General features: G+C 39.1%; 3 protein-coding genes across 3 annotated transcripts; 2 read left to right on the forward strand and 1 right to left on the reverse strand.

Moving 5' to 3' along the window:
- Positions 1-224: 224 nt before the first annotated feature.
- LOC146474651 (uncharacterized) lies at positions 225-1,868 on the reverse strand. Its single transcript, XM_085116434.1, has one exon. The coding sequence runs from the start codon at positions 989-991 to the stop codon at positions 494-496; it is 498 nt and encodes a 165-aa protein (XP_084972560.1). The 5' UTR covers positions 992-1,868; the 3' UTR covers positions 225-493.
- Positions 1,869-2,696: 828 nt separating this feature from the next.
- On the forward strand, positions 2,697-3,599 carry LOC146474652 (uncharacterized). Its single transcript, XM_085116436.1, has one exon. It carries the CDS (start codon positions 2,804-2,806, stop codon positions 3,275-3,277), a length of 474 nt encoding a protein of 157 aa, XP_084972562.1. The 5' UTR covers positions 2,697-2,803; the 3' UTR covers positions 3,278-3,599.
- A 4,724-nt stretch (positions 3,600-8,323) lies between these two features.
- LOC146474653 (uncharacterized) lies at positions 8,324-11,531 on the forward strand. Its single transcript, XM_085116435.1, has 2 exons — positions 8,324-9,022; positions 10,038-11,531. The coding sequence occupies exon 1, from the start codon at positions 8,351-8,353 to the stop codon at positions 8,843-8,845; it is 495 nt and encodes a 164-aa protein (XP_084972561.1). The 5' UTR covers positions 8,324-8,350; the 3' UTR covers positions 8,846-9,022; positions 10,038-11,531.
- Positions 11,532-12,449: the final 918 nt, after the last annotated feature.

The raw sequence follows: 12,449 nt of genomic DNA on the forward strand, positions 1-12,449 counted from the left end.
AAAAGAAGCCAAACAAATTATTGAAAGTTGATGAATAACTATAAAAACGTTAACATAAAGCTAAAAAGTGGTCAAACATTTAACGGATAACTGTGAAGAGATTTCAGCTCCCCACATTTAGAACTAAAGACCCTCCTATACTCTACAAGACGGCTTCAAATACCTGCACTTTAAACAACAGTATGAACTAATTATATATAATTATATCAAGGATTAGTGAAGCCTTTACATTAGCAAGCTTTTAATCAACAGTTTACTATAACAACATACTTTAATAAGCACTATCTTTGAAAGTGAGGAAAGAATTTTACATTAGCATAAGTCAGTTCAAAATTGTTCAACAGAGTAAATGCACACTAAACTGCTTTAGTTACAATGAGACCGCGCTACCGTCGGTAAATGAACCGATACTATGTATTCAGGTTAAGCCAGAAAGCGATTTACGTCCAGTTCCTCATGAATAATGATATATCTCGCAAGGTCTGATGCACAGTCAAGTGTAAACAACAGTATAAACGCTCACTCCAAAGGCAGCAACATTGATCAGAACTCGCACTAAATGAGCCCTAGCCCACTTGACAACACGATCCACCACATACGCGTGTTCCTTCTTGGAGCAGGTATTCTCATCAAGGATAGGATCGATGAAATACGGCTTCAAAACCAGCAAGGTGTAAGGCATGTTAAACAAGAGCAAGCCAGCGACGATCAGCCAAGGAAAACCCCGGGAACGGTCCATATAGTACACGGCAACACCGGAGAGCTGAGGGAACACGGACAGGCTCATCATGAGACGGGCACAGCGATGGAAGCTTGTCAGCCATTGGCGGTGAATTGCTACAGGGTCTTTCATGGTCATTCGTGACGGTTGCTCCACAGCTACCACGTACATTGCTATGCCCGTCATAAGGCCGCAAAGAAACGTGTTGATGAACTCGATCAGAAGAAAAATCTTCTCTGGATTCAAATCGGACACGTCAAAGCTTGCCATAGCAAAGTCGTTTTGGTTGCACTTTTGATCGCCGAAAAAAAATTTAGAGAGTATAAACTGACGCTTACTATAATTAGCATTTGGCAAAGGGACGCTAACCGCTTGTCAAAATATACAATCACATTACACCACCCATGGCGTGATAGCGTGACATGACCTAAATTAATTTTTAGGAGCAAAGAAAAACTGTGACAGTTGTCAATAATGGAAAAGGGTTAGGTTCTTGGGCAGGTAGGCCAAGAGCAACGTAAATTCTTGTGTGCATGCAGAAAATAATCAAAATAAATCAAGCCGTCTATTCCCAAATTTATTGGTGAGAAAGCGAAATTGTGATTGGTCATTATCTTGTTGAAGGTAGAATGGACAAGATACGGTTGAAATTAATTTACATTGGCAGGTTATTGACACGCAACTTGTGACAGCAGGGGTTTCATTTGGTAACAAGTCACGAAATACGTCTCCTTTCTTCTCAGTCCTAGAGCCGATGTACAATGTAAGCCCCGCTCTAACCTTGCAGCGTAACAATACAAATAATTTTCATGCACCGGCAGCTTAATTAAACTATAGTGCTGCTTATTTCTCCAAATTTTACCATAAAATATTTTCTTTTCACTTCTGAGACGTGAATGGGTCAAAAGTTCAAAGGGAATATCAAAGAAAAGTTTAATTTAAAAAGCGTAAGTGATCCCTCCCTGGTACAATAATAGCGTATGCAAATCAGCCGAGGATTCTGTGACGATCCATCTTGTGTTCAACTCAGACAGAAAACTGACCTCAAAAGTAACACAGCTGTAAAATGAAACCAGAAGACACTTTGAAGTTAATCAAACTCGCCTCAACAATAACCACGGGAATCATGGCTGGCGCGGCGCTTTATACCATATCAACCATAGGGGGCCCACACAATGTGTCTGTGTAGCCGATTGTTATTATATAGTAAATGCACTGGATTTACCGTTTGCTTCACCTATAGCGATATATCGCTAACTATGTATATAAATCAATGATAAACAAACGTTGAATTACCTTATCTGTGGTATATAGTCGTCCTTTTACCTCAAAAGCGGTTTTGTGAGCGATATATATGGAACAGTCAACGGCGAACTCAAACTCCTTCAAAATCGCTCACAAAAGAGACCAAGGTTTAGACTACAGACTAGTTACACACGTACACCACGGTTATAATCTGTGCTATGGTAATTCTGCACCAGTTAGCCGTATGTCAACAGAACAAACAAATTAAACATTATTTCCATGCCGGACTCTCATAATCTTCGCTCTTTGCGTTGATATATATATTTCATTTTGTAATAAATATAATTCACTAATCTGACCCCCACTGTAATTCAGTTACACGTAGCCTGCAAAAGTGGTGAATAAACGTATTTCACATTGTATTAGACTGTAGATGGATATTCCACGTTCAATGATACTGGAACCAACCGATAAATTCCGGATATAAGCTCCTTCGAAAATTAAAGCCCACCGCCTGAATGAAAGCCCCACAAATTTCGGAAGCCGCAAACATGCTTCCGGATTTACTATAACAGAATTCCTTTTTGTCTTCCTATCAGTATATTATGTTTTTGAACTTATTTCATTTTCTATTTTCTTTTTCTTATTACTTTTTGTGTTTACGTCCTTTGCGTGTAATTTATGCAGCTGTTATCATGAATTAAAAATTCCACCCTTTCTGTAATTAAATTCACCAGTGTCTGTTCACGTAAGCTGTACTGAGACTGCGAGCCGGAACGGACATCGCGCGCGAAGGCAAAACTTGTGTCGTGAATCGTAATCAATCTTTATTGAAGCATGGAGGCCGAGGACGCTCTCAAGGTTTTGAAATTCGCATCTACAGTCGCTACTGGAGTTATAGCTGGTGGTGCGATCTACATTAACCTTGTGGAACACCCAGCAAGGATGGAACTTGATGACGTGCAGTCGCTTCATCGCCAGTGGAGAGAGAGCTTCGACCGAGCGAAATATTTGATGGCGGGTACGTCGCTATTACCGATAGCCGGTGGAATTGCCGCATTCGCTATCGACCAGACCAAAGGAAAACCTTGGCTTATTACAGCAGGATTGTTGGCGTGTAATGTACCGTACACTGCAATAGTCATGAAGCCTCGAGTCATTGATCCTATATATGATTATGAAGTCGCTGGCAAGAAGGACCCGGGTGAAGTTAGGGATACAGTCGATGAATGGAACACTTTTCACAAGTTTCGCACTGTCGTCGATTTGTCAGCTCTAGCCTGGTGTGTCTACAACTTAGTGTACAATTGAACGAGAATTTCTTCAACTTTGAACGCTTTTTCACTGGGAAAATTGCTCGCGTCGGATACGTAGGGTGTTGTCGTGATTCTCGTGATACTGGTTAAATATCTCTTCCAATTTATTTCGTTACTTTTCAGACACATGACAGTAGTTATAACGTCTTATTTTCGTTTTTTTTTTACGCTTGGGACTTGACTGAGTATATTTTGAACTGGTGTGGTTTATTTTCGGCTTCATGCATCCTTTGTACAGCCGGTGGTTATCTCATTTGCATGTGTTGTACAAAGAATATAGTTCAAGAATTGAAAGCAATAAAGCCTATAACACCCGACTTTTTGAGGCAGATGTTTCTCTTTAAATCTTCCAGAGCCCCGTCTTGAACGCGTATATTTTCCACAGATATTTTGACTCAAAGTTCAGAAATTTGAAAGGAGATTTCGAATAATTATTGAATGATTGCATGGCGCGCCCAGATATCATATGATTTATCCATATCCTGTCTAGAGTTATCCCTGAATTGAATAATTTAGACGTTCAAATATTTTATGGTATTGTTTTTGTAAACAAAATGACAACGAAACCGAGGAGCGTCAACATCTACGATTAGCATTTCAGGCGTACGGCTGCGACAGTGTGAAGGTGACTAACAAGCGGAGAAACGCATATTTTTCAGAGCCGATGTAAAAGTTCCCTTTTCAATTTGTTCTCTATGTTCTGTGATCAAAATAAACTCTACTAAACTAAAAATTATATATGTATGCTTACGTGTAATAAAGTGGCTAAAGCCGTTAAACAGAGCTCAATACACTTTTTAAGTGTAGAGCTTTGAATAAGAAGATATAACGAAGAGACAAAATTCTCTGTTACTCCGAGTTTCGTGCTCACGCACTCATCAGACAGTATTTTCTGAATGATGAGTGCGTGAGCACAAAACTCGGAGTAACAGAGAATTTTGTCTCTTCGTTACTTCTTATTCTTATATGTATGCTTATGAATCTTATCCACACTCCTGTGTGACTTGCTTGAGTGTATTCGAGGTTGTTAATTGTACCGGCTGACTTTCATGAGTGAACCAGTGATGATGATGATGATGATGTCATGAGTTCCCAGATCCTCTGTTCGCGTGTCACAAAATTGCCCTATTAAATTAAATGACCAACCGGGCCCGACCAACCGTATATATTTCTGGTCCTGGGCGAAATGTTCGAGTTATTGTACACTAAAGATGTGACTCTCGTTTAAGAAGAAATCGTTCAGTGCCAGTGCACTTCCGTTTTAGACTACTCTACTTCTACCGTGATACACCTGCCATACGGTCCGCGCGTCTGAAATTTAAATCAACCAATCAGATTTCAGCAACGGGTCAAAACTGAGTTTTCATACGTCATTGATATCTGCGCTCTGTGATTGGTTGTGCCAAGCAAGAGAAATTACATGAAGTGGTTATTGAAAGCGCAAGAAAAATATTTAGCATGGCCTGCAGTGTGGTTTTCTGTTTCGTCCTTTTGATTTTATCGAGTTCACGACGTAGCACGGCGACTATAAGTATTGATCGATTTACTGTGTCGTTTTGTTTTCGGTTGAATGACCAGTATATAGTGATCTTCGCCGCGTGAGGTTCACAGTGAAGACTCCGACCCTTTGGCCGACTGGACTCGTCGTACAATTTATGGACAGCTTTTGCTTACATTCTGGTTGTGAAATATGCTTTTCAAATTGTTCTTACATTTCGGAGAGACTGATCTCGCCAGGTGGGAATTGTAGTGTTTAGGGATACAAATTCCCGATCTGTTTCTCTGCTAGGTAACAACGAGTATAAATCTCTGAGAGTTTCCCACGTCCTCTGCTTGCAATCCTCCTACAGCACTTCTATTTTAAAGCTCAAAAAGACACTTAAAGTGTGCGGCTATTGTCAGTGCCTATAAAATGTTGAAACGCAGCCCAGCAATAGCTCGGAACGGAAAAAGAAGGCTATATCGATCAACTGTGAACTGGACTCTTCGCTCACCGACCAACATATGTGATTTCATTATAATTTAAATAATTTCATTAATTAACTTACTAACTTTATGCCTAGTTTTATTGTCATTTATTGTCCCTACATTTTTTGTTTTGGTAATTGGTGATCTGTCTCAGTATGAGGTGCTTTTACCCTAAAATTTTACAGATTATTCTCATGGCTATTTTAGATATTTTTTACTTTTCATTTACCGATTTGTGCCATTAAATTGTTATAAATAAAGAAATTATACAAATTGAACAACATTGGTAAATGTATTGCCAGCCAGATCCATCACCCCTTAGACAGGGTGCGTGGGTGGGAGAGTGTCAAATGTTAAATGTCTTTAAGGACGGTGCCTACTATTGTTACTGCGCAAGCAATAGTAGGCACCGAGATACTCGGGTTTCCCTTGGGTAGTGCTCACTAATACAGGAATATTTTTGCGCAGTTTAAAATTATGGGAGAAAACAGAACTTAGCAAGTGCTCTTGGTATCCCATTGCATTTAAAATAAAATGTTTGCAGTTGGTGGAACCCCAAACATGAGATTGAAAGGGGGGAAATAGACCCCCCCCCCCCCCCCTCAACCAACATTTGACCTAGAGTAAGAATTTATGGATGCCAAACATCAGACATTTTTAATAAGTTAGTGAATGCCATGAGCAAGAGGTGGAAGGTACAATGTAGGGCGAGTTTTAGATAGGGTAACAAAGAAATAGCAAAAGTAAAAAGCCAGACAAAATATTAGAAGGAAATGCACGCCTGTGAAAATTTAATTTTTATTAACTGATTGAATAATGAAAAAATTCCCGGAATAACCTATAAATTTTTTTATTATTATTTTTTCTTGGTTCTTGTTGACTTTGTTTTCAGGGTGTTTTTTCTCTTTCTAAGTTATATGGAGCAGTTGTCAATTTGGACCAAGCCCTGTTACTTCCCCCTCCCATACCCCTTCTTCTTTTCTACGTTGTCGTTGTTTTTTTCTGTATATTTTGTTGGCTTCTGTGGCAATTCAATAAAAATAAGCAAAACTAAATAAGAGAAGAATGACTTTGGCAATTACAAGAGACTCGAAACAGTAGATGCAACACAGTAAATAGCCAAACATAAATAGATCCCATGTGATTGATAACATCTACAGTATATTCATTGAATGAGGGATGGTAGACAGGAGCATGTGGAGAAAGCTAAATCAGTTGGGAGGCCGATAATGAGGTTGATGGGAATACTGGCTGTGAGATGAATGTGTTAGCTGTCATAGCTGTTTCGAAGTAGCTTTTGTGGATAAGTTCTGAAGGATATATCCTTGCAAAGTTCCATCAAGGACCTTTCTGAAAACCATGTTAAGTGACCGGAAGCTTCCTAACAAAAGATTATTATTATTATTATTATTATTATTATTATTATTATTATTATTATTATTATTATTATTATTATTATTATTATTGGGCATCATGATGTAGCCATTGTCAGAAATTTGGCATTAGCTCGTCACATCCACAATTATAGTTTGGGTTGTTCCTTGTGCATTGAGTTTCAAACATGATAAAAAATAATGAAGTGCCAAGGGTTGTCTGGACATTGATAACAATAATTATTACTGAACACTTAAACTAATATCAGTTAACATAATATGGTTTTCTTTAGTGTTGGCTTTAATAATGAGGAACAACAAAAACCGTTCAAAAACTCTGGGTCAAGAGGAAGATATAATAATTGATGGGATTTAGAATTTTTAAATTTATTATTCTTGATTTTTGAACAATCTGCAGTTTTATGAAGTCTACTTGTCTGACAGGTGTGTAAAGTTTTAATAGTAAGGGAAATAATGCGAATTTGGGGCTTAAACTTATTACTGTTTTGAATCAGGGTTTGGATTATCTCATAAATCTGAATAACAAGAACAGGAATCACGTCTAAATTTATAGGTGAAATGCCTAAATGTAAATAAGTGAAATTTTAACAACTAGCTACTAATTAACTACTAACTAGCAATAGAGTGATTTGAAAGTCTGGCCCGCCCAGATTAGCACTCGCTACCTGCGGGCCAGTTCACTACCTTATTCTTCTTGGTTGGATTTTTGAATCTGAACTTGAAACTCAGAGCAAGAGGTAGATATTTATAATATTTTAGCAAATATTAGAGGTACATGTTGTGCGAACTCAGTTCCAGTACTAGTTCCCAAATCTGGCCTGGAAATGTTTGTTGTGAGACTCAGATTCTCAGCTAAAAAAGATACTGACGGCTCACTCGCTGATAACTCACAACAAGCTCGGGGCGGTGATTCGAAAAAAGTGAGTAATGCATGCTATCAACCATTACAACCAAATGAAAAATAGAAATTGAAACTTTTTCGCGGATACATCATAAAGCAGCAAACTAAAAATCATGCGTATACAGTCGTGTGAATAATTTTATTCTGTATACTTGTATACATATTTATTAATTTATTTCGTGCTATATTTTATATTTAAACGCATAGAATAGCGCAATAAGGAGTACCTCATTTAAAAGCACTGCCCGCGTCGGACGGCCGCGGTTGTCAAGGTTTTTCGCTCTCCTTCTTTTTAACGCTGTGAGGTGTTATTCACTAAGTGAAGCTAAGTGGCTGTGTGGAAAGTACCAGAATGCTGGGGAAAGGTATCTAGTGGTTTCGCGTTTGCTTTGGGTTGGAGAAATAGGCCATTTTCGAGAACTGGAGCGGCGATTCGATAGTATTGTCATTTAGTCCACAGTGAAGTGTCACTTGCTAATGACGTAGGATAACCAGTTTTGACTGCCGCTCGTACTGCGGGCTCAAGCTCCGTATGGCAATCTTGTCTAATCTCGTACCCAGATCTCCCACGGTCAGGCGGGGGGGAGATCTCACATTTCGACATTCCCGAACCGACGACTGAGATCGGGGTACGAGATTAAATCTTGTCAACAAGGCAAAATTTCATGAATTCTTCCAGATGGTTGCGTGACTTCTCACTTCGCGCCCACGCTCGGAAAGCAGCAATTTGAGAAAAGTGTGCGCACTGTTTGATTGCGCAGATTGGGTGTTCCTCTGGTTCGAGTCCTTTCACAGCAATTTCGTGATGGGGTTCGACGCTGAAGACTTATTTCCTTGCCTGGAAGTGCTTTCAACCGTAGCAGCCGGTGTGTTTGTTGGAGGCGCGCTGTACATCAATGTAGTGGAACATCCAGCTCGCATGACCCTCAACGACACGAAGGCATGTCACAAAGAATGGATGGAGAGCTTTGATCGAGCCAAAGTCTTTCAGAGTCGCTTGGCGTTAGTATCCGCCCTTTCCGGTGCTGGGGCTTACTATTGTAACCCAAAGAAAGGGCTGCCATACCTCATTGGTGGAGGACTGTTGGCGTCCATCATCCCCTACACCATTTTCATCCTGAAGCCGAACTCCATTGATCCCATCTATGATAAAGATATCACCTCGAAGAAGAGTGAGGCTGTGATACGGGAGACCATCGACAAATGGAACAGCTATCACATGGTCAGAAGCTTCATCTCTCTGCCAGTTTTTGTGGGATTCGTCACTTATTTGGCCAGCAACCACAAGAAGTTTTGGTGAAGGACTATTAATGACACTTACATGACGTTGTTTTCTTTATAAGGACCGGGTGTTCTGAGGGTTTTTACATGTAATAGCGTTGGGGATAAATTTGGCAAAATTTCCTCGCGGCCCCATACATTAATTAGGTATACATTATTTGAATTGTTGTTTGTCGGGAAAAGAATTAGTATGACAGTGGTGCATGTATAATGCGCCGATCAAATCGAAACTTCAACATCCCCCCCCCCCCCCCCCCCCGGGCAAACCCCGGGCATTTGACTATTTTCTGTGCCCGGGAGTGGGGAATTTGACGGGTAAGGCCTTCCTGGGGGTGGGGAATTTGACCTTACTTGGGTGGGGTGGGGAAAATTGAACCGGAAGTGTCAGGTTTCAAATCGCTTTTTTGTAGGGGGCGCCGAAGTCGCTAACAGCTATAAACACGTGTTTGGACGAGATGGAAGAGTTTTTAAAGGAAGAGATACAGCATTACAAAAAAAGCTTACAAAAAAGGTCTTCAAAAGTGAGAGTGCTTAAATATTAATTATTTTTATAGATTGTATATAAACGATGTAGATTTTTTATACAATGAGTCAAGCTGCGGCTTTGTCCCGCAGTGAATAGTGAAAGAAATAAACACTGTCAAATGAAAAACCGCTTTGGCTTAAATTGTAGAATATCCTGCCGCTCGAACAACATTCTACTTAGCCGGCTAACTAATTTTAAAATATTTATTTCTAGTTCTTTAAACGATGTAGTTTTTTATGCAATGAGTCAAGCTGCGCCTTTCTCCCGCATTTGTGTCTGCAGAGGTTTTTAGAATAGCCATAAAACACTTAACAGCAGTGAACAGTTAAAGAAAAAAAAACATTGTCGAATGAAAAACCGCCCCTTTGGCTTAAACTGCAGAATACCCTGCCACTCGAACAGTCTACGTAGCGGGTAACTCATTTTAACTTAATAAATTCAATTTCCAATCATTAGTTTCAATGTTAAAGTTGTCAGAGTTGTGGTTTTTGTAGTAACTCATGACAGGAGCCGACAACGATTGTTCTTTAGGAGGGGCATTTGACAGACAAATCCGACGATAAGGTGGGGCATTTGAACACCATTTTGGCCCGAGGGGGCGGGAAGTTGAACGATCCAATCTTCAAAAGTTCAAATGCCCGGGGTTTGCCCGGGGGGGGGGGGGGGGGGATGTTGAAGTTTCGAGTTGATCGGCACATAATATGGGGCTGTGCGGAAATCTTTCCATAAATATTTCTTTTCTTTGGTATAAACTCCCATTGGTTGCATTGCGGATGACTACATGAAAACATCTAATTAGGTATGAAAGATATTGCTTGGCATGCTTTATAAACTGACAGTTGAACTTTGACTGGCACAGTTTTAATTTGGTAACCAAGTAAGTTGTTTACAAATGAAATTGGCATGGACAAGTGCTTAATTTTTGCTGGGATGAAATCTTTTTACATTGATATAAAGTTTCACACATTGGGAAATAGGTAGAGCATCCGAACTAGTAATTGGAAGGTCTTAGGTTCGGCTCCTGATGGGAGCACTCAGATTTCTTTTTTCCGAGTGTGCCTGTGTCACTTTCTAGAATAATACATCATTCTCAAACTTGTTTTTAGTTGGCAGTAATGGATGGGAAAATTCAATTAGCATTTATTCAGATTCAAATGTCCTCTTTGTTACCAAAACATGACATGTCTCATACCCAATTATATCATGTTTTTTCATGCAACCACCAAAATGATATCATACACAGTCTGCAGGCGCCTGGTTTACTCCCGTTAGATAAGATCTAACAGGTAATCCTCAGCAATTTTATACCAGTAGGTTTCCTATTTAAGTTTCAATACCAAAATGTACATGTACGTGGGTCTAGCTGTGGAAAAACCAATCAGTACTAATCCATGATTGAAAGTTAACCAAGGTTTTCTTATTCTTCTTTATAAGCTGATGCTAAAGTTTTAGTCAAAACTGAAGTACAAAAATCTTTCGGAAAACCTTTATTAGTTAAAGTAGTTAAACTAGAATCAAAGTTCACACTATCCCTGAGTGTGGTTGCTCACGGCCACTGAGAGTGGCTGCTAGACCATCTGAGAATCAGGCCAAATCATGCTTTGAACAACTGACATATGGATGGAGAGATGCACTGCCTTGTCAAAGGGCATGTTGCAAGACTGGTTCTTTAACTGACATCTACCTGGGCTACAGAGTAGCTGTTTCCTTCCCAGGAGCATAAGAGGGGCATGGAAACATTGTGCAATCATGGAGCAAACAAACAAAGGAGTAGATAAAAACAATTACACACGTTTTGCGTAGACTAGCCTGTAGTATACTGACAGCAGATAAGACTTGCCTAGTATTATATGTCACTGATGTAGTTGCTAGTTTATACTATGTCCAATGGTCAGAGCAGGGCCAGTTTTCATTTTCTTTTAATTCTTTTTACAGTCAACTCCCTTTATTGTGAACAACCTGGGGACTGCGAATTAGCATCCTTAATAGTAAGCGTCCATAATAGCGGGAATTTATTTCAGTCAAACTCTGTAATTTATTTCTGCCGGGGATTTGGCTGCTGTCCTTGTTATCAGGGTGTCCACAATAGAGAGGTGTCTGCAAACAAGAGTTGACTGTATTTATTTTTCATGATAATCGTTCTCATCTTTGGGGACAAAATAAAAACTAGCTTATGTCATCCTGCGTCACTTTCTAGATTACTTAGTAAATGTACACTAAAGGCAAGAATGTATTGTGTGGAAACTTTCTAAATCCATGGAAATACTAGATGTACTTGAAGTGCTTATACTGAAAACTATTAGACCCTATCACAGTACTTATGCCCAGTTAAAACGTCAATCTTAAGATGTGCCGAACATAATGCAAATAAGCAAAAACATGATTTACATGAGGTTTGGAATATGTAAAGTTCAACATTTGATCCTGGCATTTTAGGTTTGTATGAAAAGTTAAGGACAAAATATATATTCTTGAATCTTTTTTTTTTCCATTCCAAACCTAGCAATGAGCTCAACGAAACAATACATTTTGAAACTGAAATCATTCGTTTTTATCTTCCTCCCAAAGCTGGTCTTTTGCCCTGCATATCTGGACTGTGATTTTAATTACAGAGAATGTAATTTGTAAAATAATATTTCCTTCTTTAGACTCATATATTAGCTTTCAAATAGAGAAAGCTACAAAATTATACATCCAAGTATAGATTTTGGCTTTCAATTTTCATACAAACCTTTATAGTTTCCACTGTGTTTCCCAATAGACTGCAAAATGGCTGACACTTTTGTTTGCATTCAAATTAACGTATAAACTAACCTCATTCTTGAGTTCAAAAATCGAAAGAATATTTTATCTTGATCGAGGCTAGTGAGGCTGATTTGAATGCCGACAAAGGAATATTAAAATGTCAGCAATTTTTGTATAGGGTATGTAATGAGGTCTATCTATAAATGACAACTGAGTTGGGTCATTTGGCCGATATACGCAAAAGAGTGGTTTCAAGAAGAACCCGAGCTAGAACGGCTGTTAAATTTTTGTTGATGTTACTAAATCTGTTTGTCATTAGCTTTAAAACAATAATTGCTCAGCTTTAAATACG

The sequence above is a fragment of the Pavona decussata genome, unplaced genomic scaffold (assembly GCF_977016875.1).
Source record: "Pavona decussata unplaced genomic scaffold, jaPavDecu1.1 SCAFFOLD_87, whole genome shotgun sequence".
Lineage (NCBI taxonomy): Eukaryota > Metazoa > Cnidaria > Anthozoa > Scleractinia > Agariciidae > Pavona > Pavona decussata.

Bases quoted from the DNA above. Each gene is read 5' to 3' on its own strand.
- LOC146474651 (XM_085116434.1), bottom strand. From the start codon at position 991: ATGGCAAGCTTTGACGTGTCCGATTTGAATCCAGAGAAGATTTTTCTT.
- LOC146474652 (XM_085116436.1), top strand. From the start codon at position 2,804: ATGGAGGCCGAGGACGCTCTCAAGGTTTTGAAATTCGCATCTACAGTC.
- LOC146474653 (XM_085116435.1), top strand. From the start codon at position 8,351: ATGGGGTTCGACGCTGAAGACTTATTTCCTTGCCTGGAAGTGCTTTCA.